This window comes from Coccomyxa subellipsoidea, assembly GCF_000258705.1.
Source record: "Coccomyxa subellipsoidea C-169, whole genome shotgun sequence".
NCBI lineage: Eukaryota > Viridiplantae > Chlorophyta > Trebouxiophyceae > Coccomyxaceae > Coccomyxa > Coccomyxa subellipsoidea.
The window spans coordinates 1,955,240-1,982,782 of record NW_005178038.1 but is presented as its reverse complement, the minus strand read 5'-3'; the positions used below and the strand labels follow the sequence as shown (position 1 = coordinate 1,982,782).

General features: G+C 52.7%; 8 protein-coding genes across 8 annotated transcripts; 3 read left to right on the top strand and 5 right to left on the bottom strand.

The window, feature by feature from the left end:
- Positions 1-233: 233 nt before the first annotated feature.
- COCSUDRAFT_53066 (hypothetical protein) lies at positions 234-6,253 on the bottom strand (the record flags this gene model as incomplete). Its single annotated transcript, XM_005649263.1, has 16 exons — positions 6,150-6,253; positions 5,719-5,861; positions 5,496-5,556; positions 5,294-5,327; positions 5,027-5,158; positions 4,818-4,878; positions 4,385-4,514; positions 3,903-3,996; positions 3,333-3,529; positions 2,895-3,058; positions 2,342-2,570; positions 1,861-2,050; positions 1,331-1,485; positions 909-1,038; positions 581-691; positions 234-338 (listed from the first exon to the last, which is right to left on the bottom strand). Exons 1-16 carry the CDS (start codon positions 6,161-6,163, stop codon positions 234-236), a joined length of 1,950 nt encoding a protein of 649 aa, XP_005649320.1. The 5' UTR covers positions 6,164-6,253.
- A 1,303-nt stretch (positions 6,254-7,556) lies between these two features.
- On the top strand, positions 7,557-10,884 carry COCSUDRAFT_10321 (hypothetical protein; the record flags this gene model as incomplete). The annotated part of the gene is made up of 9 exons (XM_005649262.1): positions 7,557-7,615; positions 7,865-8,072; positions 8,502-8,573; positions 8,910-9,053; positions 9,332-9,446; positions 9,638-9,741; positions 9,972-10,162; positions 10,415-10,611; positions 10,817-10,884. Coding segments are annotated over 9 exons (1,158 nt in total), but the record flags the coding sequence as incomplete, so codon positions are not given.
- A 1,993-nt stretch (positions 10,885-12,877) lies between these two features.
- Positions 12,878-13,762, bottom strand: COCSUDRAFT_32815 (hypothetical protein). The gene is made up of 3 exons (XM_005649261.1): positions 13,730-13,762; positions 13,468-13,586; positions 12,878-13,307 (listed from the first exon to the last, which is right to left on the bottom strand). Exons 1-3 carry the CDS (start codon positions 13,752-13,754, stop codon positions 13,206-13,208), a joined length of 246 nt encoding a protein of 81 aa, XP_005649318.1. The 5' UTR covers positions 13,755-13,762; the 3' UTR covers positions 12,878-13,205.
- A 1,669-nt stretch (positions 13,763-15,431) lies between these two features.
- Positions 15,432-16,304, bottom strand: COCSUDRAFT_13998 (putative thylakoid lumenal 29.8 kDa protein; the record flags this gene model as incomplete). The annotated part of the gene is made up of 4 exons (XM_005649260.1): positions 15,432-15,579; positions 15,716-15,774; positions 15,863-16,033; positions 16,164-16,304. Coding segments are annotated over 4 exons (519 nt in total), but the record flags the coding sequence as incomplete, so codon positions are not given.
- A 754-nt stretch (positions 16,305-17,058) lies between these two features.
- COCSUDRAFT_53064 (hypothetical protein) lies at positions 17,059-18,114 on the top strand. Its single transcript, XM_005649259.1, has 2 exons — positions 17,059-17,231; positions 17,526-18,114. The coding sequence occupies exons 1-2, from the start codon at positions 17,193-17,195 to the stop codon at positions 17,727-17,729; spliced, it is 243 nt and encodes an 80-aa protein (XP_005649316.1). The 5' UTR covers positions 17,059-17,192; the 3' UTR covers positions 17,730-18,114.
- Positions 18,115-18,884: 770 nt separating this feature from the next.
- COCSUDRAFT_62185 (hypothetical protein) lies at positions 18,885-19,579 on the bottom strand (the record flags this gene model as incomplete). The annotated part of the gene is made up of 4 exons (XM_005649258.1): positions 18,885-18,935; positions 19,057-19,094; positions 19,291-19,333; positions 19,490-19,579. 4 exons carry the CDS (start codon positions 19,577-19,579, stop codon positions 18,885-18,887), a joined length of 222 nt encoding a protein of 73 aa, XP_005649315.1.
- Positions 19,580-20,195: 616 nt separating this feature from the next.
- Positions 20,196-25,996, bottom strand: COCSUDRAFT_46936 (hypothetical protein). Its single transcript, XM_005649257.1, has 13 exons — positions 25,566-25,996; positions 25,283-25,444; positions 24,955-25,035; positions 24,570-24,791; positions 23,907-24,182; positions 23,564-23,704; positions 23,277-23,381; positions 22,860-23,081; positions 22,354-22,562; positions 21,862-22,063; positions 21,461-21,705; positions 21,078-21,179; positions 20,196-20,915 (listed from the first exon to the last, which is right to left on the bottom strand). Exons 1-12 carry the CDS (start codon positions 25,845-25,847, stop codon positions 21,098-21,100), a joined length of 2,229 nt encoding a protein of 742 aa, XP_005649314.1. The 5' UTR covers positions 25,848-25,996; the 3' UTR covers positions 20,196-20,915; positions 21,078-21,097.
- A 359-nt stretch (positions 25,997-26,355) lies between these two features.
- COCSUDRAFT_14179 (thioredoxin-like protein) lies at positions 26,356-27,136 on the top strand (the record flags this gene model as incomplete). The annotated part of the gene is made up of 3 exons (XM_005649256.1): positions 26,356-26,588; positions 26,679-26,822; positions 26,920-27,136. The coding sequence occupies 3 exons, from the start codon at positions 26,356-26,358 to the stop codon at positions 27,134-27,136; spliced, it is 594 nt and encodes a 197-aa protein (XP_005649313.1).
- Positions 27,137-27,543: the final 407 nt, after the last annotated feature.

Below are 27,543 nucleotides of genomic sequence, written 5' to 3'. Positions count from 1 at the left end.
TAGAGACACAAATCCTAACCAAACAACGCAAACCGCACTCCTTACTCCTCACAGATCTAGGCAAAACGACGGACCCAAGTACACGAGCTAGCCTATCAAAATTCCTAACCGCCCCCAGTGTTGTGTGGTGCGCTTACAAAATTGTGCAATGTTTCAGAATACTGCTGCTCCCCCGTTATACCGCTGGCAAAGCTGCTGTGCCGGCAGGAGTTCTCTGGTTGCCTGGTGCTGCTTCAGGCGTGGCCATTGGTGGTGCTCTTGGGTCCAGCGCTGACGATGCTCTTGGCCAGGTCAACCGAGACAAAGCCGGCGCCGTCGCCGTACTTCTTGAAGTTGTCCTGTCAGTCAAAGCACAGCATCCACGTCAGGACATCCCTCACTCCTAGTGCTTGCCTGACTCTTCACTCTGTCCCATGTGGGCCTGGCAGGAGCACGAGGCATGCCCGACCATGAGTCATGCATCGGGATTGGAGCCAGACAACAGGGCAGCGACTATTATCACCTCTGCACGGAAGGGTCCGTAACAGGGTAATGACCATACATCAGTATTGTCTTGCTCAGGCTGGAAGCAGCGGCTCACCTGGTAGAGCGTGGCCAGGAGCTTGAGGGTCTTGTCGAATTCGGCCTTGTTGGACCACTGCGCAGCTGGGTTCAGGATCTCGTCCGGCACAGCTGTGCACTTGGTCGGCACCTGCGCGCACATGCTCCCCGCATCACAAGCTGATCCCACTTCAGCTTCTACTCTCAAGGCAGACTCCATGCAGCCAGGCAATTTTTTTGCGCTCTGAAAGCCAGCACATGTACATGCACAGGCAAGTAGGTTCAACAATTCTAGAAGCCAGCACAAACATGCACAGGCAGGTAGGCACAAAAAACAGCAACAGGCGGGAATGTGGAGAAGGGCGCACATGCAGGCTGAAGATGGGTGTGGTGGTGGTCTCGGCTGCGGCCAGTTCTCCGCTGTGGATGCCGTCGATGATGGCGCGCGTGTAGCGCAGCTTTATGCGCGATCCCACGCCGTAGCGCCCGCCGGTCCACCTGAACAAATTCACACAGTCCTTGAGCATACGGTATTTGGACCGCCAATTGACCCCAGGTCTTCTCCGCGACTTCGAAGGCAGCCTATTGAGCTAGGAAACGAGACAATTACAAGCACAATGCATCCATAAGACTCAGTCAGGTGTCCCAAGATGAGCTCTCAAGATGAACAAAATCAGTCCCAATGGAAGTCCAATCGCAGCTGCTATATCACATGAATGTGAACACTTTGAGAGGTAAGGCTGATTTGTGCAAGACAAAAGGATGATGATGTTTGAGAAAGAGGGCGCACCCTGTGTTGACGAGCCAGGCGGAGGTGCCGTGCTGCTCCATCTTCTGGGCGAGCATGGCCGCGTACTTCATGGGGTGCCACATGAGGAAGGCCCCGCCAAAGCAGGCGCTGAAGGTCGCCTCCGGCTCAGTCACCCCCATCTCAGTGCCCGCCACCTGTCAACCCACAAATGGCATGGCTCAAAGGAGTGAAGCTCCAAAATACAGAAATCGATCAAAATTGGCGCATGCATGAAAATGGCATGCGAACCTTCAACACTACAAAGACGATTGCTTTCGCAATGATGCCCAATCGGTCCAACGGCTAGTTTGTCTTTGTAAAGTCTGGTAATCATCATAAATGCAGCCGTCTCTGTAATGCCTGCTCATTGAGATTAAGAATGTGGCCAAGCAACGTCAATGGCGTTAAGGATGTCGTGGACCAGCCGCTGTGGTCAATCAGCAGCATGGCTGGCAGCTGGGACCACTACAGAGCAACTTGAAGCAAGCAGACCCAAGAGAGTGCAGCGGGACGAGCAGAGGGGTGAGCACCTTGGCGGTGTAGCCGGAGATGAAGTGGTACATGGCCTGCTCCTTGGTGAGGCGGGAGACGGGGGGCAGCACGCCAAACGCGTCGCAGCAGAGCAGGATGAGGTTCTTGGGGTGGGGGCCCACGCAGGGGATGCGCGCGTTGGGGATGTAGTCGATCGGGTACGACGCGCGCGTGTTCTCCGTCACAGCGCTGCAGGCCACAGCCACACCAGCCGCGTCAGCAATATTGTCAAGTTTGAGACCTGAGTCTGTCATACAAGAATGCCTGCATTCCTCAATGCTGAGTTGAAAGGACCGGTCATGCAATCAGAGTTCAATGGATTATGATGGCAGCGCAGGAAGAGAAGAAAGAGAATGGTGGTGGCCAGTGAACCCGGATACACCAGGCACATCCCAGCCCCAGAGCTCATGCATGCGGGGGTGAAACTCTGTTGAAAGCCAAGTAGTAAGCTGTAAACCAATTACAGATGAGTGGCCGCACTTGGAGTCAAAGTCGACATCGCGGGTGTGCTCGTCGAAGACGACGTTTTCGAGGACGGAGCCGAAGCGGATGGCGTTGTAGATCTCGGGCTCGCTGCTCTTCTTGAGGCCGATGCACTTGGCGTAGCAGCCGCCCTCGATGTTAAACACGCCACTGTCGCTCCAGCAGTGCTCATCGTCCCCAATCAGCGGCCGCGCCGGGTCCGTGGACAGCGTCGTCTTTCCAGTACCTGCAGCAACGCCAAGGCAGGCCACATTCACATAGGTGCACATCAGGACTCAAATGGGGGGATTATTAATCATAAGGCTGTTATCTGATCTGCATGATTGGACCATGGCCACCATGGCCCATGCATGGCGGCTGCGCAGCTCCAATGCTGCTGATATTCTCTATATGCAGGCGCTCTGATTGCGGATGCCATGCTCTGCAAGCATTTAATTTGGGTGCCAGGAGGTCTGGCATCGCCATAGGGAGCATGCGTTCACAGTGATGTGCAAGAGCATGCATGCAGGTGGACGAAAGCAAGGTGGCAGGCGGCAGTGCAGGGCAGCACCTGAGAGGCCGAAGAAGAGGGTGACGTCCTCGGCGGCGCCGACATTGCAGCCGGAGTGCAGGGAGAGGATTCCCCGCTTGGGCATGAGGTAGTGCATCACGCTGAAGATTCCCTTCTTCATCTCCCCCGCGTACTGCGTGCCCAAAATCACCATCTCCCGCGTCCTGCGCACATTTGAACACCACTTGTGAACAAGGTTGCATGCCATGACTCTCCCATTTGGTTGCCCTTTTGGAGCTAATCTGTTGTGACATTATAGTCCAACGCAGCCTTTCAAATTAGCCTCACAAGGGGCTGCATTGGACAGCCACGGTTGCTAGCGCCTCAGCTAAATAATGCTCCAAAAGACAAGCAGCAATCAGGCATGCGCTCTCACACAGGCAGGTCAGTAAGCATGCGTAAGTACTCGTACACAAAGACATGTTCAAAAGAAGGCACCTGAGGTTGATGTCGACGGAAGTGGAAGAGGACATGTAGGAGGTGTAGCGGTTGACAGGGAACGCCCCGGCGTTGAAGATGGTGAAGTCGGGCTTGCCAAACTCTGCCAGCTCCTTCTCGGTCGGCCGGATCAGCATGTTGTACATGAACAGCGCGTGGTACGCGCGCGCACACACCACACGCACCTTGATGCGCGACTGCGCAGCACACAAGCAAATGCTTAGCCCAGACCTGTGCTGGCCAGGAGTTTGTAATTGCTACCCTTTTCGAACTGTAGGGGAAAGCTGACAAGCCCCTTTCTCCCTTCTAAGGATATTGCCTAATCATGCACTGATCTATTTAGACTTTTGTCTCTAGAAATGGTCTGGCGTTCTCTTCTTTCTTTCAGCTCATTGAATTGCCCAGCGGCCAGCTGGCAGTGCTGATTGATGATACTCTACTAACACTTACTCTTGATATTGAACCTTTAATATTTTGGCTCAAGAAACTTCCGTGCATCCTCTCAGCACATGTTCTATTCAGCATATGAGATCCAGAGGAGAGCGATGAGAAGCCAAAAAAAGAGCTCACCTCGGGGTCCCATCCGGCAAAGCCATCAAAGATGTAGAGGCGCTCCAGCATGTTGAGGTAGTCCACAGCGCGCTCCCTGTTCAGGATGAACGTCCTGCGCCAGCCACCAACACAGCGCTCACGACATGCACCCTGCAGGCAAGCTGTTGCTGGCTGCCCATCAATTGTTCCCACATGCTCCAAGCTGATGATTAGTATTGAGACATGCAGCAATGCCCCGCTTGGCATGCAAGTCCGGCATGCGTGTGAGCAGAAAAAGGCGGCATGAAAAATTTCCTGCATGCATGCAGGTTCATGCATGCAGGCGTTACCCGGACTCCCGGACTCCTGTGTGCAATAGGTGGAACTTCTGGTGCAGCAGTGCTGCAATTGCAGACCATGCACAGTGCCATGCGTGTGGACTGAAGGGCAGAAGGTGCTGCAATTGCAGATTGTGGACACTGCCATGTGTGTAAATCAAAGGATAGATGGTGGCGGCTCACTTCTCGTCCATCTCGTAGTTGGGGGCGCCGTTGGCGGGCTGGCCATCGGCCGCCGCCCACCAGATGTCGGCCTGGGAGCCCGACTCGCGCACCACGCGCTTGTCCCGAGGACTCCGCCCAGTCTTTGCGCCTATACCACGTCAGCGCAAGATACTTCAGTGCAGATATTTCTTGGTGTGAAGCTCCAAAATAGGAGCTGAAAACCTGTGGAGTGTGCTTTGCCTATCCATGAAAGGTGGATGGCTCTCAGGTTGGACATCAGTCTGACAACCTGAGGAGTGAGCTGTTCTGAGACTGTACAGGCGAGGTGCTGTGCAGACTTCAGAACAAAAGACGACCTGCATCCGCACATGCAAAGGCGCATGGCTGCACGCATCGCATGCACATGCTGCATGACTGTCAGGAAAGGGGTACAGCGCAAATGGGGAAGTACCTGACAGGGTTGCGAGGGCGCCGCTGGCCACAATGTTGGTGCCGGCCTCGTACTGCAGTGCCTGTACGGCAACACACAAAATATCTCCATCCTGGATATACACAGGTGCGCGTTACGGGGGGCTTCTTGATGCAACACGCCATCAGATGCCCAGGCCCACGGACGTGCACTGCTAGGAGTGCTCAGCAGCAGATCAGCAGGAGTCTGACCTGCTCATAGAGCTCGGCAGGAGTGAGGTTGTGGTGCACCACGGTGGGCTTCAGCCCGGCATCGGACATGGCGCGGATGAAGCCGCTGCGAGTGAAGGCAAAGGCAGGACCCGTGGGTGGCTTCTGCGCTGCCTGCATGCATATTGATGGTCAGAAAGCAGGCCAGATGTCTGAAGCGTGCACCCCCACAAGTGCAGTACAATAATAATGTTATTCCAGAAAAGGGCAAGGGGTGCAAATAATGTTCACTGAAGCACTGCAATTCACCTTCGTCTCGCCACGCACAACCTTGGGTCCCGCGCTGCATCAGCGCCCAAGCGTTGGTCAGTGCCAGGTAGGACATCACAAAACATAGACAGGCTTCAAACTTTCAGAGGGGCTTATTTTGCGCTAGGAGATGTCTTCAGGGCCAAACATGATACTTGCACATCCCAAAAAGTCATTGCATTAGACAGATAGTACTACTTACACACGCGCCGATGACTTGAGGGTCTCGGAGAGCGAGTCGATGTGCTTCTGGGCAACGTCATCTGCGCATAGATTTCACGACGTCTTGGATCCATTATGCCTACACATGATGTGTGCACGCAAGCGCAGACCTCCGTCACCGTACGGGCTCCCAAACTTCAATACCTAGATTACGTCCCAGTAGGGACAATCCAGGGTGGAACCAAGGTGGACCAATGCCACACCTTGCCGCGGCTTTGTTGATGATTTTTGGAGCCTGTGCAGATCGACGAGATCCTCGGCTCTGCTCGGGTGCGACACCGGCTCGAGCAGGCGGTAGGTAGAAGCCCGCTCGTCGACCAGGTGGCTAGCATCGCTAGCGTCGTCCCTGTGACGCAACGCATGAAGGATGATCAAGAGACATGCAGCATATCGCAATGCCAGATCTGCAGGAGGGCCCCACAACCTCGAAAGCATCGCGCTGTCTTCGTCATCAAACAGCACGGGCACAGGAAAACGTGCTGCTTGGGCAGGGCACTGTGTGACCATCAATAGGTATCGATCACAGTGCAAATTAGCAATGGATGGGGGGATTCCAGTGAAAAAGTGCAAAGATACTGCTATAGAACCCGGTGTCGTAAAAATAGCACTAGAAATTTCACAGGCAGGAGCTCACTTTATTATAGGCATGGCGGCAGTCTTCCACAGCGGTCTGCACACTGTGACTTTTGGGGCGGTCTGCTGCGGTTGCTGGAAGTAAAACTCAATTCTGAGGGCAACTTCCCAGATCTAGCAAATCAATGCAGTCAGGACCAGCGCCTTCCGCACAGTTGGCTCTGCTGACCTGGAGGCTGACTCGGCGATTTATACGAGATCCCCTGTACAGCAGCCCTGCGAGGGATTTATCGCCAGGGCAACAGCTCCGGTTGAACAGCTGCAAGTTTTGGTGAATAGAAACAGAAAATAATTAAAATATTTAAGTTGACATTCTTTGCATGCCACAGTACCTGTCACAAGCATGCCCGCATGTTCAACGCCTTGAAGTTTACTAGAAGCTTGATCTGCCCCGATCTGGCCAGAACGATGCGAGTTTTATCTTCCCAAGGACAATGCAGACGGTTCCATCTGCCACTATCTTCCATTTCGGCTCCATTTGAGCGTCATTGCCCCCTGAAGGCACCGTCAGCTGCCCCTTTCAGGGGAAGCCCCTCTGGCAGTGCTCTGGCAAAATGGGCCCCATCAAGACAGCATTCGGCCACTCGGAGACTCACAAATCAGGCTGTGAATGCTTCCAAGCCAGCCACAGCTGCAGATGACCAGAGCGCTCTGGTGGCGGAGCTCCTGCAGCTGCCCAACTACTGCGCCGGCTGCGGTGTCAAGCTGCAATCTGAAGACCAGGATCGTCCTGGGTGAGTACTCTTTCGAAAATATTTAGTACCTACATCCCAAGGGAGTGTCTCTTGTCCTCCCTTACTGCTGGCAATGGTGACATATGCATGCGCATGCTCAGACGATGCTGTTGCTGCATGCAGGTACTTCAAAGTTCCCCAGAAGCTCATAGAAGCATCGCTCGGAAAGGTAGATAAATGGATCCCTCATTAAACCATGTCCTCGGTGATGTGTGTGTATCGTTGGAAACAAATGCTGACGTGCTCCTTGCATGCATGATACAGATCCCCCCGGAGCGCATTGCAGAGGACGGCGCTAGTGAAGAAGTGGAGGAGAGGAAGGCCTCAAACTCAGCAGCGACCACTTCGCAAAGCTATGAGCGGGCCCCAGAAGCCTCACAGGCGCTGCGACGCGTGGATGCCTTGGTGGAATCTTGGCTGGTGAGCAGTGCTTTCTGCTGGGCATCTGGTTATCTCAATTGCTGTGACATCACGCTGGTGCAGCTCTGCAGGATATGCGCCAAAATATGCAGCCCACTTCAATGCAGACTAGGCATGTTTCATGGTCAAGCAAGGTGCATATTGAGGCCTATGGCATGTCCCTGGGAAACAAAGATGTCTGTGCCTGGCAGGACGAAGACGAAGTGGAGGATCCCAAGGCGGCGCTGCGGCGGCTGAACATTGCTCCCGAGATAGAGAATGAGCACGAAGCGCGCGTCCTTTGCGCTCGCTGCTACTCCCTGTCGCACTACGGGTGAGTCACCGCAGCAGCCTCTCTCGGCGGGGCTCCATATGCTTTCAGCAACCTGCAAGACACACCACGTCCCAGCTGCCATGGCAATGTTCAACAGCTGCCACGCATGACACAAGCAGAAAACCCCATGTTTTGTACCACGCAGCAGAGCGCAGATGCGCCATGTTGTTGCCCAGGAAGGGGTTTGAGGTCAGTAGTATGACCAGGGCTTTCTTCCTCTATTCTGAGAGTGGCTACTGTGCTTCACAGGCAGGTGAAGAGTGCGAGGGCGGAGGCGGACCTGCCGCAGTTTGATCTGGGCCAGAAAGTGGGGCGCAAGATCGGGCTGACGCGCCACCGGCGAGCGGTTGTGCTGTGCGTCGTCGACGCCGCAGACTTTGACGGCTCCTTGCCGCGCACCGCCCTCCAGGCGCTCTTCTCGAATATTGAAGGCTACCAGGTGATTCTAGGGAAGGGCGTTGCTCCTGGTAAACGCCAGATGCAATTTCTGGAGAAGGCATCCTTTAATGAATGAATCCGACAAGGATTCAAGTCCATCTCTCTGCATGCGGTCCTGGCTATTCCAACAAGTTGATTCCATTGCATGTTGCCCGTCTCAGGCTTCCCTGCCTGATTAAAACCCACATACTGGCAAAACGGCAAGTCAGACGAAGGGTGTCCCTGCCTGTGTTGGGATCCCTTCCAGGAGAACAGCGGACTCAGCTCAATAAGCAGTGTTTGAAGGGTGCTATTGTCATGCTTCCCCGCAAGAGAACAGCAGGAGGAGAACGTTGGCAGAGGATTTGAACCAAGGCACAATAAGCCCTGCCAAGTGTTACAGGAATGTTGACTGTGTGTGTGTGTGCAGGTGAGGGACGGGGTGTCTGCTGTGAGGGCGGACAACAAGGATGTGAGATTTGTGCTGGCGGTCAACAAGGCCGACCTGCTGCCGGCGCAGGCCACAGCCGAACGGCTTGAGGTGATCACCTTGCCCCTCCCAGCTAACATCCCACCAACATGCCTCACCTTGTGCCATATACAATTTGACACCTAAAAAAGAGTCAAGTGGTTTCATCCAGTGTGAATAAACTCATAGAATGAAAGTTTAGAATAATAAAGGATGATGGCAGACTGGCATGCCTAGACCCTCTTGTCTTGAGCGATCCCCACAGTGTGCTCCCCTGAAGGAGTGTGCTAGGAGGCTAGTGCATTGCCAAAGCAATGATCAGGCAAAGACTCTTCCACATATTGGACAACATGCACGGTCATCATTAAGGGTCTAGAACTCAACACAGCTGTTGCGCGTGTGGCGCAGAAGTGGATACGGATGCGCGCGAAACAGGGGGGCATGCCCAAGCCGACCTCTGTCGAGCTGGTGAGTGCTCTGAAAGGCTGGGGAGTGGAGCAGCTGCTGGTGCGCCTGCACAGAGAAGTGGGCACCACCGGCGATGTCTGGGTGGTGAGCGCTCTATCACTTGAAAGTGATTACATGCAGAGTCGTATCCGCCTATCATGACTGCTGAGCAAGCATGAGCCTTCACACCACATGACTCGTGTGTTATCTATGGGTCACCAACCAAAAAAAGACCTTTGTTGTGTACATTTTCTCATGAGTGGTGATCGCCCAATCAGAGGAGTACATCCCTTCTTTTGTTGGCAACCCATGCAGTCTGTGGATGCTCAATACGTGCTGATGGTCTAGTGAGTGGCGAGTTGAATCCAATGTACAATGAACAGGTGGGCGCTCAGAATGCCGGCAAGAGCTCGCTCATCAATGCCATGAAGCGCGCAGTGCGGCACGGCAAACCCAGGAACGAGCTCACCACAGCCGCCCTGCCCGGCACAACTCTAGGTGAGAAATTCCTGCACATCTTCAGCACTACGTTCCTGCCATCAATTACATCCTCCAGGTGGCATTTTTACCTTTTTGCACTCTTCTGGTTGCTGATAATGCAAGTATCTACAAAGAGGTCAGCAGGTTTGGTCCTGAGATATCTACAATATCTACAGTGAGGTAAAAGTTTTGGTTGTGTCTGTGTGCAGGCATGCTGAAGGTGCCAGGCCTGATGCCGCCAAGGTGCAATATGTTTGATACACCGGGCGTGCCCCACGATTTCCAGCTCTCATCCCGCCTCAGCGCCGATGAGGTGTGACTCTGATAACTGATACCAGACAAACAGTGCACGCATCTCAATGCAAGTCTGGCACAAAAGCAGAGGATGTGACCCATGGGGTCCCATTCACAATATTTGCAAAGACACACAACGAGAGGGGGGAAAGCACGTGCAATGTGGCGCTCTAGATGGCGAAGATGTTGCAAGAGTTGCGCAGAGCACAGGGTAGTTGTATGAAATGATTGTCACAACTGCCGATGCAGGTGAAGCTGCTGCTGCCGAAGCGGCGGTTGAAGCCGCGCACCTTCCGGGCGGCTGCCGGGCAGACGGTCTTTGTGGGTGGCGTGGCTCGTATCGACGTGCTGACCAGCCCGGGGGCCACGCTCTACCTGACCGTCTGGGCCTCCGACGACCTGACCTGCCACTTTGGCAAGACCGAGGGCGCCGAGGAACGGTGCGCACACTACCTGTCCAGAGCCCTCTCTGGAGTATTCACCCAAAAATGGCCTTGCTGGACCTGTGCTTGAGCATCTGCTGCAGCGCCTGCCATGTAAAACTTGCCATCACAGTCAGTTTGCACCAGGATCTGCCAGACGTGGTTGATGTGCAGTGCTGCATTCCTGAACCTCCAGCATCGCAACATGGGCGGAGATGCAGGCAGGGACTTTGCAGGTGCTGCCTGGCTAAAAGTGAGCGCATGGTGCAGGTACGAGAAGAGTCTGGGCACAATGTTGGTCCCCCCCCTGGAGCAGGAGCACAAGCTGGGGCCACTGGTTCCCTGCCAGGTCACTGCGCAGGGGACCAACTGGAGGCAGAGCAGCACAGACATCGCTGTGGCAGGCCTGGGGTGGTTCGCAGTGGGCGTCAGCGGAGAGGCGGAGTTCAACGTGTGGACGCATGAAGGTGCGTGCCTCCTGCCTGCACCCCTTGTGCCCCTGCGCTTCCTCAATGAAGCCTGAGGAAGCCTTGGAGTTTGCAAGACCACTCTCGAGAGGCTTGAAGCATGTCCTCTGCTCTGCGAGAGGCTCGCCAGGGGGGTACTGTCATAGAAAATGTTACTGCAGCCATCACGGGTGGGGTAGTATTGATACCTGGACGCTTTGTGCAGGTGTCGCCATCACCACTCGCGCTGCAGTGCTGCCGGACTATGCGAGGGATCTGGAGCGGCCGGGCTTTGGCAACCGCGACAGAAAACCCAAAGGGAAGGCTGGCGGCAAGACTCACAGATGATTTTGCTGTACAGTGTCGGCCGTCGCAGCACTCTAAGGATCTGTTCTGGACTGATGTCTTCCAGGGTGCATGCTCCAGTGAGTGTTTAGGCATGTTGTGTACACGGGGTCATTTTCACACCCGTGCACAGGCTCATTGTGTATCTCACTACTCCGGTATGCCGGTATACTACGTAGTCAACACGGTGGTATCATATGATATATGCAAAGCTCTAATATTATTGCCATAACAAAGGCTTCACACAAGGCATGCTCTATCAATGCAGTCATGCAAAGGATCATTGCTGGTGCTGCAAGCACTTCTGGGACATGTTGATTGATTGATTACGCAAATATGATCTGCATCTCAGTCATTGTAGCATGGGGAGCATTCCAGATCAGGCTCTGCACGAACGAGGTCGGGCGGCTTCCGATATGAAGCACCGACAGCAAATTTTCTCGCAACCCCATAACTCCGCAGGTAGTGCGCAATATAAAAGCTAGATCTCATGACAGAAACCTGTGGAGTGGGCATCATACTAATGACGAAGGAAAGGCAACACATCTAGGATTCTTTTGTCTCTATCTACCTCTGCGTAAGGACCATCGAGCGTCGATCACAACCTTGCGACAAGTATCGATTCATGTCAAGATATTTCTGCCACATACGACCTGCTCGAAGCTCGTCTCGATTCAAGGTGATCGCAGTTGAGGGGTTGCATACTGCCAAAGACTCTGCTAATGCCATTGGCACTCTGTACCTAAGCGATGATCAGATTCCAGATATTTATGTGCGTCTGCAGAGAATTGGGTAGTGTTCTCTGAACGTGCCAATCATGGGCTGGAGGGAGGAAACATTCGACCTTCATAGACAGCGAGACTTGATTGGAAGGGGAGCCTATGGCGAGGTCTGCCACTCCTATTGTCATGCGAGGCCCTCCTTTGAAGGCATCAAGGATGGCTGCGGCACAGAATGACCCTGGCAGCCCTGGAGATACGTTCCATTCTTTTTGCCTGTAACTTTGCCGCCTGCGCACAGGTGTACAGAGCTTATAACAAGTTGACAGCCTGTCCTGAGGACAACACGATGCACTCAAGCAGATCAACGCAGACCCGAGGGACGCAATCAGTGGCGGCAGCCCTCGCTACGCCATTGCTGAAATCACAAACTTACAACAACTGGACCACCTGAATTTGATCAAGCTCAAAGGACTTGTAGATCCCGACGTAAGTACAATTTAATCTTCCTACCATCCTTACCAGGAAGTGGTTCCTGTGCAGCCTTGCAAGCACAATCTTCCACTGCCATTTTGCTGCAAGCGCCCTGTACAGCATTCCAGAGAGTATTTGCCAGTCTGTGAATTGAGGATCTGTGTGAATTGAGGATCAACAGTTTCCATGGTACATAGTACTTGGTCCTGGATCTGATGACCAACGACTTGCATGGACACCTGAAGAGGAATGGTTACAATGGTCTCCCACTGCGAGAGGTGCGGCTCCCTCAAGGGACTCGGGAAGTTTGCAAGAAATTCAGATCATGTGTTTGGCTTGTCGCCCTCATTCCAAGGCTAGGCCAAAAGGCCAAGCCCTTGCTTTGCTGTTGTCTGCAGTGTCATGCAAAGTTCTCAGATCCTCCCGTGCCTGTGCAGGTGAACTCTAACACGAAGCAGCTCTTGGCGCTTTCCACATGGCATGCCCGCCTTTCCCTGGATATGAGCCCCTTGTGTACAAATACATTCCCCCGCTGAACCCCGCCGTCAATCCTCAAGCTGCTACAGGGCCGCCTCAGCAGCCAGCACAGCAGTAGAGTTCTTCTTGTTTATGCAAATAATGCAGAGGCAATACCGAGAGTGCATGTTTGGCAGCGCTTTTGCCCATCAGCAGAGACTGTTCAGCAAGCACCTATCAGTGTGTACAATTCCGGAAGAGAAGGCTTCATGTTCAATTTCGACTGTCCTTTTGCAGATTGAACGGTTACATCTTAAATCAAAGACTCAAGTTGCATCACATGCGTGACCCATTGAATGTTGCAAGCTGTGTTTGCTTGTTCAAGTCTGTCTCTGAGCAATAGTTCATGAAGGCATGGTGATTTCACCATGGTCACGTAAAGAAGAAGTTTTGACAAGTGTGAATACCATACTCTTAATTCCAAATATGCTTGCAAACTGGAACGAGCACTTGAAGCGCCCAGCAAGTGTCCAGCAATGCGCAATTGTGCACACAACTTCTGACCTGTGATCCCCATACTGCCACATTGAACACAAGAACCATGCACGATGTGCAGGATGTTCAATTTTTTGTGCTTTTGGGCTGCAGGTGCCATCTGTACAGCCACGGCATCCAAGCCATGACAGCTCCAAAATTGAGGACCCAAATCACAGCCAAAATTGCCTGTCCAACACAAAGCCACTCAGCATCCAGAATACCTGAAAATGCGCCCCTCTAAAAATTCAACACTCTGAAAAGCTGCTGGATGAGCCCAGCAGAGTCAGGTGTGTACGAGCAAGCAGGAGACTTGGCAAAATTCCTTGAGATATACGTTGAAAGGCACCTGAAGGTGTTGCAGGTAGGCTGGGCCGTGCAGGGCAGCCACTAGAACACTCCCACGGCCTAGCTGCCAAAGCCTATAAATCATGTGCACCACTGGCACCATCGGCCACATGTACGATCCTGCACTTCACCGCCTTCTTTTCAGCTCTTCACAGGTCAGATCTCCAGGAATGTGTACAGTCTGCTGCATTGACGCCGAGCAGGCTTTGAATTGACCAGAAACTTAAAAGTTAAGGCAGCTGCTGTTCACGTTTTGAACTGACCTCGCTTGACGAAGACCGTCTCCATCCAGATCTGAGATAGCAGTGTTGTAAGGTATGTCAAGAGGCATGTGGCTGCCAGGTATCCATGTTGAGTCCAAAGAATAGACGCTACAAGTGTAGCTACGGGAAGAAACAGTCCCACAGATGCTGGCAGCGCCTGCGCAGCATTCCATCGCTACTATGAGCCAAATTGTGCATTTTGGCTGCCCTTCTGCTCTGACCGCTTCACCTCTGGCAAGAGCGATGCTTCTGCGCAAATATCTGGCGATCATTCGCTCACCAGAAGGTATGGCCTGAAATACTTTGGCATTATTCTTTGGCCTGAAGGTTCCCTCCACGGCCCTGCAGCAGGCATGGAGGTCTTGCTCCTTGCTTGCACTAGAAAGCAATCCAATTTGCCGGCATTTCGTGTTGACGTTGCTGAACTCACCTGGATATACTTCAGCAGGTCTTGTCTCCAGGCGCTCTCGACCAAAAGCCTCTCCCACGAGGAGAAATGCATATGAAGTCACAGCGAAGAGCACATCTGTCGCCAAGAAAAGCGCCAATCTTTGCATTGAGTCCAAGCTGAGAACCTGTGGTGGCTCACAAAAAAATGCCATGTTTCTGTAACACCGACTACCATATGTATGATGCAGACACACTTCTTGGTTCACCAGATCTCACGTCAACAGAGCTCAATACCTACTTCATCGATAGCCTCAATACTAGACACATTAGATCGACTTCAAAATATTCGACTGACCTGTTCGGCCTGAAAGCACGTAAGAAGCGATGGTAATAAGCCACCAGCTGTCAAGAGCATTCCAGCTGAAATCCAAGAACCGTCAGGCCTCTCTGTGCCACTTTCAGCCGTCATTCTGGTTTTTACTGTTCTTGGCAACCTTCTGCAACTTTTCAATGCGATGTAGCGCAGTATCCTTGAGGAGGAATTCTTCAGCCAACTGGATCCTGCTGAGATCACATGGCTTCTCCAAGGTAAGCTGCAGTAACACCCCGTACAGTTGATCAATCCCAGGCTCATCAGGAGACTCCCGATTGGTATTTCCTGTAATGCTGGAGCGATGCGCAGCACGGATTCTGCACGATCTAGAACACGGTTGGCAATGCATGTCCTCCTTGCATGATGACTCAGCTTCCGACTTGAGGCTTCCAGCTTCCACAACGAGGTGTGTGGGGGAGGGAAGGTATCAAGGAGGGGTCTCATGCTGACATGTCATTTAATATGAAGCAAGGCGCACTCTGTGTCCTTTCAGTCATCAGGCACTGTCATTATGATAGTGTCATGCAAGCAGCTATTGGCCTTCGAAGGTATTCCGGCCTCGCCCCGGGCCAGTGATTTGGAGCTCATGAGCTGAGGAGCTGATCAGCTACACCGTGTGACAGTGGTGACCAGAATATGCTGGCCAATACAGGGGAGCAACATGTGCAGAGATGGTGAAATTTGTTCCCGAACACGCAAGCATTGAAAGCGATGCAGCCAAAGTCACTGCCAAGCGTTAAGCGCTCATCATGATGACTTCCGCTCTTGTGCAGCTCTATGCAAATGTGCATGTAGCTCATATCTGCAGGTCGCTCAGGGGCCTGAAATGACAGATGATTGGTGTGACATCTATCAAAAGTCAGCCTCCAAATACCAGCATTTAGCTTTCACATCTGTTACATGCAGCCCTCTGGGACACACGGCCGTTTTACTGCATCATCACGCCTGCACAATATCAAATGACTCCTGCACGTGCCTGAGATCACTCTCAGCTTTCCTCCATTGCCTCCCATTAGCCTGAATGGCTATCAGGAACATGCGATTCTTGTACGCAGTAGCTGCCACCAGGCGGTGTGGCTTTAGCTCCCTGCATGTCAGAGCATATGCATCTCAGTATGAGGCCCTGGCAGGAGTCCTGTCACATCATGTCATGATAATTGCCGCTGCAGAGCGCTCTGATCAACATGTCCTCTCCCAATAGATCAGCAACATGCAGAGCTCACCATCTGTAGTATGTCAGATTGTTCTTTTTCGTGATTGTCTGTCCCATGACATCGTCCTCCTGCACACCTTGTGCACAGCTTGTGATCCAGATCATCAGAAACGCAACAACAGAGCCAAATTAAAAAATGATTGCAAGAATTCCTCACCGAGAGTGGTGCGCCAAATAGCTCTGGTGCAAAGCCGCTAATGAGCTTCTCTGGAGGACCCACTTCTTCTATCCTGACGTCTGCATTGAAACCCACATCGATGAAGCGCAAAATAGGGGCCACAACAATCGCCAAGCTGCCCTGATCCTTGTTTGAAAAGCGCAGGTCGATCTGTTCCCCCAACAAGTCAAGGTCAACATGGGCAATTGAGCAAAAATGACCAGCAGGCATGCTTTAAATTGCTTCAAAATGCCAGTGTCGTTTCAGCTTGTAGATGTGACAGCAGAGAACTGATGCATACCTCAGTGCCACCAAGATCGGCAATGGACACGGGTGTTTCTTCCCAGCCTTTCGGCACCTTAAAAGAGTATCGGGGAATCTCAGACCAGCCTACTCCATGCCCTCCGCTCTTTCCTTCAGGTCGGACGTAGGTTTGATAGCCATCTCCATCAGGGCTGCTGAGGCCTGGGACCAAATCAGAACATTAATTTTGCTGACTTGCAGCAGGTGCGAGGTATGGGGACAAACAACCCTCTCAAGGAGCCTTGCCTGGGATCCGTCCTGCTGTTAGACCCTGAACAGCCAAGGTGGGCTGCACTTTCAGAAGTCCATTGACGAGAGCTGTGGCGGACATCAATTTCAGCAGCTGCCTTCTTGTACTACCCTCTGCGTCCTGCACGCCCGGGCAATATTAGGACACTAGTGGATGCATTGCGATACAGAAAATCGAGATGAGATTTAATTATCACATGGAACACCTGTCGAAATTTAAGCAACTTGCCTCGTTTGCATATCGGTTTTTTGATCGTGGCAGTGAACAGATCGCTCGAAAACGTCCCGCTGTCCTTGGTGCGCTGCATGAGTGCTGAAACGGTCTCTGATTGCACACAGTCTTTGACATCGCAGATGTGCGATTGGTGTTTCTAGAAATTAAGTCCTGTGTTCTCAGCAACGGAATTAACGTGGCAAATCTACTCCACCAACTTCAGTGATGCTCTGATCCACTTGTACTGGACAACCTGATTTAGCTCAAATAAACTTGTGTCACATGAATAAGCAACACAAACAAGATTCTTGGCACTCAAATGATGGGCTTCTCGATGAGTTCGCCGAGAGCAGCAGGGAACGCCTTGAACTGAAGTGTGGGCATTCTCCACAGCTGAATGGATGGAATTTCTCAGCACAATTATGATGCTGGTGATTATTATCCAAGAGTATTGAAGCAATCACTTGTTTGAGTACAGAAGTAGAAGCAGCGTGCGCATAATAAGTTGTTAACTGGATTGACATCTGCACTGATACTTGGACCACAGACACCCAGCAGAGGAGAATGCCAGATCTCCAACCACCAAAGATGGTAGCGTCTCAGGTAATTCAGACAGCCATGCAGGCCCTTATCCAGAACGACTGTTGCTTGCATCCTCCAGCGTAGGGTTGACACCAACTGCAGTTGCTTTGCTTTGAGAAGCAGCAGCAGTGTCGCAATGGTGCTCAGATGTATGCACATAGCGTACTCATAGCGTGCAGCAATTGTCTTGATTAGCTGGTATGAAGGATGAAGGCAGAAGGCAATGGACTTGGTCCCTGGCCTGAAGTCAGAAGCCAAGAGGGACTGTCAGTGAAGAGCAGGCTGGCTGAAATTCATATCTATCACCATCCGCAGGCAGACTTGCAGAACGCCAAGATAGACATAGGCTACAGGGACTTCTGTGCCCATCTCCTCATACCTCTCAATGCCTGCCGGCGAAAAAACTTCTATCTGCCCTGGAGATGCGAGCATGAGCGGCACGCCTATGAGAAATGCGAATACAGGGAGTATCAGCGCAGGGTACTGAAGAAGGCAGCTGAGAAGGCTGAGAAGCAATAAGTGGGGCAAAACAGTAACCTGAAGAGGAGGGTGCTGTGGGAATAGTGTTTGCATCAAACAACACCAAATGCCTCGAGTCTATGACAATGCATCATATTGTCGTGACCAGCAAATGCGTTGAAGATGATGTCATTACAGTCCTTCGCAAGGCATGCTCATGCGAAGCACGGGTTCCCATTGGACTTCTCTGGCTGTGTACTACATCTAGTAGATGGGACCTGTTTGATGCCAACAAACATTTAGATAAAGAGGAGTGCCGACATCAACATTTGGTAACTTCAAGAGTACGGTACTAGTTGCAGAAGAGAAAGGAAAACAACCGAGGAGTGCAATCTTTATCAATCGGCCTTCTGAAGCCGAACAAGTGTAAACTTGGTTGCTGAATTGCAGCGCATGCCCAGCGCGAGCCACTACTTCACGCACGTGTGCACACCAGGGATTAGTGACTCGTTGAGAAGGAAGGCAGCCTTACATACATTACTTGCATGACTCGCATTCAATCAATTCTGTCTGCGGAGGCAATGCGCTAAAATATCAAATCAAGTCTTCCACCACTGCTACCAACTATTGTGCACCTGCCAGGCGCAGTGCTGCTCTTGCAAGTGGTGCAACATACTTTGTCAACAACACCTGTTGCCCAGGACAGACCTTTCAAAACCCAGGGTGTTCTGCTCGGACTTGTAGAACTCCACGCCTAAGCTTCTTGCAGCGTACTTGTTTATTCACGTACAAGAGATTTCGTCAAACAGCAAAGAGGAGCAGCCCATACAGCAGGTTGTGCTATGCTGTGCAGTAATGTGGGGCTTGCACCGTTTTTTTATCATACTGTCACATCATCTGTCACTGAACCTCGAGGAGAAGGGGAGAGGTTGCGACATGTACAAAGAGATCCTCCATAAACCAATACAGCAGAAGCAGCCCACGCAGCAAGCTGCGCTGCGCTGTGCACCATTCAAGGCACGCTCGCACAAGCTATATTTTTTCATGGCCTCTGGTGGGCAGCGGCTGAAGCCTCGTCCACAAGCTTGGCAGCGTGCTGGCTGTCTGAGGGCTGCTGTGCAGAATTGCTGCCCCCCTCGCTCAATTGCAGCCCGCAGCAAAGCCCCTCATCCGGCTGTACTACCATCACACGAGGCTGCACCCTCTTGGGTGGATCTACTGGTGCCACTCGCCCTGCCGGTGGCCCTGCTCCTTCCACATCATATCCTGAACCACGCGACAAGCGCATGCCAGATCAGCTGAGTGGTGAGCAACTTGACCATGGACAGCGCGACAAGGAGACTGGATGGATGTGGGCCACATGCGCTAGAACAAGACGAGATTGCACCTTGCCGCAGAGCAGCCTCACGTTGAAGGCGCCTCGATCTGCACCCAAGCAGCAACACTCGCAGAAAGCCTGCATCACGCCAGAAATGTGGTTTGAGGCCAGGGATCGTCCATGCAGGACGTGCACAATGCTGTGCAAGATCATAATTTCAAACAAATGCAGCCTGTACTTCTCTGAGTCTGGCAGCATGCAGAGCACACTGTGGGGAAGGTCCTGGCGCTCCAAGTGACTCACCCAGTGCTATGGCCAGGGACACGATGGCCAGGGTGAATCCAACCTGCAATTGCAGCCCGATCAATTTGGTATCAAAGTGACAGATGGCAAGCTGTATGCCGCGAAGGGCATTTATAAAGCACTAATTACTTCTTGTAAAAAGGTATAAACCAGGATTTTGCAGGGGACAAACACAGGGACACGTCTGCCTAACGCTTACCAAGTGCGGCAGCGTAGGACCGTCGCCATAGTACGACGGCCCGCTATACTGTACTGTTGTTGACGTTGAGACTGTGCTGTTACTCGCCATGCATATCCTTTTTTAAAGGAAAAAAGTGTTTCAAAGCAACCCCTGCCACACAAGCAACAGAAGCTTACAGCAACCAAGAAACCGGGTATTGGCCGGCAACTTAAAGTAAAAGTAACATCTGCATGGTGATCCCTGTAAACATGACAGCAAGTGCAACAGCACAGCCTAAAAGCCTTGTCATGCACATCTCCTGGATGACTTGAACGCAGGAAAGACCGGACCTCGAAGTAACGATACTAAGAGTTAGGATGTTACAGAGTCAAATATTGTAATAGTTGCAGGCCTCTATCAGTTGGATCGCCTCAACGAGGAGCCAGGTGAAGCTCGGCAACTTTCACTCCCTTCGAGTGGACCTCTATCTGTCCGTCCAAAATTTTACAAGCTTCTCCCACCACTTGTAATTCTCCTATGTGAAGTAAAGCTTCATAAACCGGAAATTGGAGGAACAATCGGTCGATGCTTCCCACGTCATGATCTGCCAAGGTGGCATCCGCGTCAGCCAAGAGACATCTCCTACTAGTAGAAGCCTTCTGGAAATTTTGTTTGCAAAATATCAACATCTTCTTGCTGTTTGGCATAGCTAGGTGGACTGCCGAAAGCGCTGGAGATGCATCTTCAGCAATTTTGCTTACAATGTATGCTAATTAATTCCTCGTGCACGCAACTACCAGATGGATATGACCATAGGGCCAAGGCCAGTTCAGTGAGAGGAATGCCCCTATTGATGGTCGCTATCAGTGCCAGGCTGACAGTAACTGGCAAGGTTTACTGCAGTGCACAGTGCTCTAACCTAGCAAGCATGGACACTGCCGTTGTCACACCAAGGTGACAGCCTGTCAGACAGAGTCCCAGCACATGCACAAGCTTACCATGAGATTGAGCAGCGCAGCTTGCAAATTCCACCATCATGTACCCCTCAAATTTGAACAGAACGAAATGCATTGAGGAGAACTGGCGATCTGCAGAGCTAGGACTTTCTGGGGCATCCCATCTTGGACGCGTACGCGAAGCAGTTGCCTACTAAGAGCCATGTGCAGGATTTATAGCAGCCTTGATTCTAACTGTGCCTCTACCTACAGATTGTTCTTGAGTGCAGGACAGCCCTCTTGATTGTTTTTCTTCAAAACGACAGCCCAAGGCGCTACACCGATTTGCAATGGAGATCGACATAATGCCCACCAATAAACCAACCTGGAGATCCCTGTGTATAACCACGATTATTGCTCTCAACACCACAATAAAGTTGCAAACTTGTCCAACTCCAATTTTTTGCTGGCATTGATTGCTGTGCCCAGCATGCCGTGACCTCTTGCACAGAGGCCAGCAACTCCACATCCTGCAGAGGCAAGTCAATGCACTCAGCTGAATGCAGTGGATACCCTTTGCAGCAGCCAAACTCATTGCCACCGAGGTGTCGCAACAAGATCAGCCCTAGAGCTGGCTAAAGGACACATGGCTGATAACTAATCTTTGGCATCTTCATGGAGCAGAGGCACACCCGTGAACTTTGGGCGCCAGTCAGGCGTGGACACGTCCCGGCCGCGGCAGCAGCTCTGTCAGCAGCCAGATACCGAGCAGCAGTAGCACACCCACCAGCACCCTGCACAGATCACACAGAGGGGCATTCAATAACCCCATGCTGACGCTGTTTCAGCCCATGCTTGGCCCTTCTGCTATCAGAGGACGAGGACTTCAGTGAGGGTGAAAAAGCACCTAATCAGCAGTGCAAGGGAGCGCATATTTCGATTGCATCTGAGTGCGCGTCCTCTGTCAGCCAAATGTGGTAAATACTCATGACAAGACGATTTATCTCGCCGGATTTCACACACACTGCATAGACTGGACAGGAAGACGCCGGAGAAAGGAGGACGCAGCACTGACCTGTGCATCAGGCTCTTGGGCAGCTGCTGCTGCGCGTACGCCAGCACGCGCTGCAGCGTCCCCTTGCGCCGGTTGACCTGCACGCGGCTCTTGGCCACGGGGGCCCCGATGTGCTTGCCCACGCGCCCGCTCGGCTTGCCGCCCCCGCCGGACGGCTTCGGCACCGCCGCGGCCGCCGCCGACGCCGGGGCAGGCGTGGCCGGCACCTCTGCCGCAGTGGCCGCTGCCGGCAGCTCCTCGCTCGCCTGTACAGCAACAGATAATGAGCCAATGCAGTCCACCAGACATACCAAGATTTATTCCCTACATGCGTCCCTCCACCGAGGATTAGGGTCTTCATGTAGCAGACCAGGCGCAAAAATGAAAAAAGGTCCAGGATACGCCCAGGGGAAGCAACGCACAAGGGCAGCGGGCTCCTTGGCGGCCTTGTCATCCTCCTTGACGCCGGCGGCCTTGTGCGCGTCGCGGACCTTCTGCGCGCGCTCCTTCTGCTCGGCCTTGCGGCGCTTGCGCTCCTTGCGCGCCTCGGCCTCGCGCGCCGCCTCCGCGTTGCGCAGCCGCGCCCTCTCACGCTCCTCCGCCTCGTCCACCTGCTCCACGTCCCTGTGCGCACAGTCACCCACACCACTCAGCCGGCGGTCGTCTGCTGACACAGATGGCACTTCATTTAAGATACTCTTGTCTGAATGACAGCGCAAGGAACCATCAAGTCAACAGTGCAGTGATGTTCAATCGACCACGTCCTCAAATCAGCTCCAGAAAAGCTGCTACTGAGCATAGATCCGCAAGCGATATCTTCAATATGTCCCTTGCCAGTGCAGGGAACCGTCATAGCATTGGCAGGGGAATGTGTGCAAAAGTTTGCAGAAAAGAAATTAAAACAAGGTTCCTACCGCTTCAGGAGGGCAGCAGGGGGCACGAACGGCGTCTTGTCTTCAAAGATGGCTGGGATCTCGACGACCGACTTCTTGACGGCCTTGCTCCTCCTGGGCGCCTTTGCCTTGGCAGGCACCAGCACGCCGCCGTTCTCCGCCAGCTGCGCCAGCTCCTCCATCTGCATGGCCCCCAGCGTCTTGTGCAGCTCTGGGGCCTCCACCGCTTCCTGCACAGGCACCTGACATCAAACAGCTGCACGCCAGGATGTGCCGCTGCCAATCAATTCCGTTGAAGAGTAAGAAAGTTTTCATGCCATTCAGGTAAACCGAGGGAAAAATACACAAGAAAACAAGGGATCATCTGCTACATCTGCAATTTATGAAGCGGTGAGCTTCAAATTTAGGTACAGGTAGAGAGTGGAGGCGCACAGACTCTGACAGGACAACACACTTGCTTCAGCACAGTGCCAAGATAGCTTCAATCAGGGAATTTTGGGGCAGCAAGCAGGCAGAGAGGAGCTCACCGGCTGCTCAGGCTCGGAGGTGTGGCCGTTGGCGTGCGCGGGAGCCTCTGCTGAGGCGTCAGCAGCGGCCTTGGGGCCTTCAGCAGTGACCTTGGGGCCCTCAGCAGCGTTCTTGGGGCCCTTGGCAGACTCGGCAATGGCGACACGCTGCTTCTCATGCATCACCTTCTGAACCCCGCTAAGCGCTCTTGCGATGACGTCCACCGCATTGTCGCTTGTGCCCTGCCCGAAAAAGCCAATGCATTAGACCCAAGAACCCCTCCGTAATCGACCATGCTGTCACCTTTGGCAACATGACATCTTCCTTAACCCTCTTACACACCACACCTGCAGGCTCCAAAGCATGCAGCCAGGCAGCTGCTCTGGATCAACTTGTGTAGAACTACTGGGTGGCAAGAGGGAAAGAGAGGGCCCCACCTTGACACTCTCCTGCTTGGCCACCCCGCGCTCCTCCTTCCACAGCCTGTGATACTCCTCCCGGAACTTCGCGTCGTTGGCCAGCAAGTTCATCCAGTGCTCCGTCTACGTCAAAGCCAAACAGAAATCAGAGCGTAGCTGAGCAAGCAGTGCCTTGCACCTGCAACATGAGCTGCGCGCATGCATGCTGCATGGTTTGACAAGCAAATAGGGATGAATGTGACAAAGGACACGGACAGGTATTCAGCTGCTGCGTGCACAGCAAGCAAGGCGGGTAAAGGGCGCACCTTCTGAGCGCACTGCTGGCGGGCGAAGTCGACCCTGCCTTCCTTGAGGTAGAGGCGCACTTGCTGACTGAACCGACGGTTCAGTTGCCACTGCTCCACCATGAAGCCCCCAAGGCCCCTCATCTCTGTGGTCAGCTCGTCCTGCGCAACACAGACGAGCTTGCCTGGTCAGACTCTGCACCACTATGCAGGTTCTTCATCAGTATGCTGTCTCGTCGCTCCTGCCCAAGCATAAACATCCCCACCTGAACATGCAAATGTCACCACCCAAGCTTGCCGTCGACATGCCGGACATCTTGCCAAGGGCAACAGGGACAGCATGACGGCCAAGAACCACTCTCACCTGCTTCCTCTTCAGTAGAGAGCGCCTGGTCCTCAGCTCCTTGACCTGCTCGTCCAGGGCGTTGGCCTCAGCCTTGTACGCTTCAAAGACATCACTCAGTGCCTTGCTGTCCGCCACCAGCGCTCTCTTCTCTGCGATCAGCGCCTCCACCAGCACGTTGGCCTCTTTCGCGCTCATTGCCGAGGACATCTCCGGCTCAGCCCTTGCCACCTCGCTCGCCGCAGCCGCCCTGGCCCGGTCCTTTGCTTCCACCGCGCGCACAGCAGACCGCTGGCCCTGCAATTCCACCATTGGTTCATTGTCTTAGTGCAGTTGCCCCAAGGAGCCGTTCCAGCACATCTATTGAGCCAGGCATATGACATTTTAGGGTGTCTGTTGACTCTATTGTGCTGTATAAATCGCAATGGCCCTTATCTGCAGCAGCAGGATTGCGTGATTGTGATCTGTGTAGCAGTTTCCACTATTGTTTACATCTCTGGAGCGGCCTGAGATCACGTCACGACGAGTGAATGAGTCAGGATTGGCAATGAAAACCAGCGTGTGGAGTGCGGCACCTATGATGCCTGACCAACTGCCACATACCGTGCGTCCGCAAGTTGACAGGAGGCCACCTTCACCCGGCAAGGTGACTTGAAAGAGGAGCAGAGCAGAGGAGAGACACACCTCCAGCTTCTTGATCTGCTTGTAGAGGGCGTCCTCCTCAGCTTTGGGGTTGGTCTCGTGCGCGTAGCGGTACTCAACTGCCCTGAGGGCTGCGTTCAACGCCTCCTCTGTTCTGAACTGCACGCGGCTGTCCAAAGCGTTCTGCTTCTTGGCCAGCGAGGCCGCTTTGGCCGCCTCCGAGTGCTTGTTCCTCTCCGCCACATGAGGCTCAATCTCCACCTCCTGGTGAAACACAAGCAGCCAGGTACGTCACAGGATGAGTGCCAGCTTGAAAGGCAAGGAAAGTGCTGTTTAGATCATGCCACGGATATGGGCCAATGTACGGAAGCAGTGGCTGTCAAATGCATCCAACAGTGGGTCGGGAGTACAACAGCAGGATACTAACCTTGGCAATGATAAGCTCCCTGAGATCTCTCAATGTGTCCAGGGTCGCGTCCCTCTTGTTGCGGACGACATCGCGTGCAGCCTGCATCCAGCCAAGCATATTACGCATTGCCTCAGATGCATCAATGTGCACAAAGGCATTTAAGGGGTGTGGGAATGGTTCTGATCAACACAAGAGTTGTGCCCAGCAGGGATCGGTGAGATATAGAATCAACGCCAGGATAGCCTAGACCGTGACAATGCATCCAATTATGAGCAGGAAATGCAGCAGTAACATGTTCACGGTGTCCAGGCTATATTCCCATCAGAGAACATGACGCCCTGCTCACCAGCGTAGAGTCGATCGCATCGGTCACCTCCTGAGCTTCCTTTCTCAGCTCGGCAATCTTATCTTGAAGCGCTTGCTGTTGCGATTGTGGTACAGTCTGCTTAGGGATCCGCGGAAAGAACATGCGCTTGCTTGCCTCTTTCGCTGTCTCCTCCTGCTGTTTCTGCAAGACAGCAGGGGTCATATCCTTCCTTTGGTTTCTACGGATACAGATATTTCAAGCCCAGCTTGCAAGAATCGCAATCAGGCATCCTCCTAGAACCTCGCTCAGGGTATCTGCTCACCATCAAGCACTGCTCCGGAGAGAGGTCCTTTGAAACTTCAGCGCGAGCCTTCTCTGTCGAGAGCCTGGCGTCCCCGTTGACGTTCTCATGAATCGTATCATCCGTGGAGGGCATTGACATGGCGGCAGCTGGAGAAAGTTCAGGTTTGCGCGGTTCCTGGCGCTCTGTTGAGCCAGTATTTGACTTCAGAGGACTGTGATGCTCAACACCATTGCCATTTGCCTCTGCCACAAAAGGTTCTTCCTCAACATCCGATCTCTCTGCTGTCTGTGGCCGACCCATTATTACCAAACAGCGAGGTATGCCAAAGATGGTGCAATGTGGCGATGGGCTGCTGACCCCGCCTGTTTCCAGCAACCTCGCAGACTTATTACATCAGAGGAATGCGAGATTCAGTGCAAGTAACTGCGGATTTACAACCGTGCCTTCAGTCACAAATTTGTCAACTTCGCCTGCAACTTGGCAGAAAGGCTCGAGGCAGCAGAAACGCCGTCGTCCTGCAGCTGCCCTGTCACCGATAACACCATTTGCTCTGGTTTTGGCTCCAGCGTCAGGACAGACACTGCTAATCAAAGACATCAGGTACATTCTCGAGTGCACTTTGTCATTTTAAGAGGCTAATGAGGGCGATCGAGAGGCACTCGAAATTTCTAGAGCATCACTGATCCAAGTTCTCCTTGTCTGAAGAGTCTCTTTTGCACTTCGATACTGTATCGATTGCAACATTATTTTTCACCGCTGCTAATATTGCTTGTGAGCAGAAAGCGTAATCCCTGGCTCTTTTGGCACCATGGGAGACCACACAGTCTACAAACGATTGGAAGGAGAGACTACACAATGGGAGGATTTGCAGAGGAAGTTCGGTAATTTGCCGGAGAAAGAGGTCGTCAAGAAGGCGGATGCTTTTTCTCCTGCTGACGACGAAAAACTGCAATACGATCGTCTTGATCGGGCACGAGATCCAGAGTCTCTGGAGGACTTGGAGGATGAGTTCGAGGAAGACAGTTTCCTTGAAACGTACAGGTAAGTCATGCTGGGTTTTCCAACGTCGCTATCATCTTCAGGATCCCACCAGTCTGGGAAATCTATTGGTGGCGCCCAGTTGCCCTGCAGGCAGATCAGGTTGGCTCAGCTGAAGGAGGCAGCAAAGAAGCCACGTTACGGCAAAATAAGTAGCATTGTGCGAAACCAGTTTGTCAGGGAGGTGACTGAGGCCAGCCGAGACTGCTGGGTTGTCGTGCTTCTCAGCCAGGAAAGGTGCGTCTGTTGCAATCTTAGTTGTCATGAAACCTGCCTGAGTCATGACGGAGCGTGTGCAGCTTTGTTTAGACTCAGATAAATATGTGGGATGCAGGGTCCTAGGCTGCCAAGTGCTGAGACACTGCTTGAAGCAGTTGGCAGAGCAGTACCAGCATGTGAAGTTCATCACCATGCAGTCCACAGACTGCATACCCAATTACCCTGATGCTGACCTGCCCACAATACTGGTCTACAAAGATGGCCAGTGCAGACGGACCATTGTTGGCCTTCAAACCCTGGGCTATGATCGGATCTCACCGGAGAGTGAGTGATCCACCTTTCCAACACGTTTCACAAACGCCGTGAAGCGACATTTGCCAATCGTTGAACCATAGAGACATACATTTCCTCTTTGTCAATACATACGATGCAAATCTGTTGAATTCAGTGAATTTGGGGAGCTGCTTTAAGATGTCCTTTCCATCTGTGTTGTGTCTTGCAGGTGTTGCAGCCGGATTGAATCAAGTCGGCCAAATCTGCACAGAGGCCAACGTTGCAGCTTGATGCTCAAGCCTTTCAAGGCAAATTAGCAGTGCTTTGCCACCGGGAGTCGCAGAATGCTGGCTAGCGGAGGAATAATTGATTGAACTCGCTCAAGCAGAACATACCGTAATAGACCTGTTGTAGGCAACCAAGCAGAATCCCTAGTCTTTGATTTGCCTTATCATTAAGAATTTCT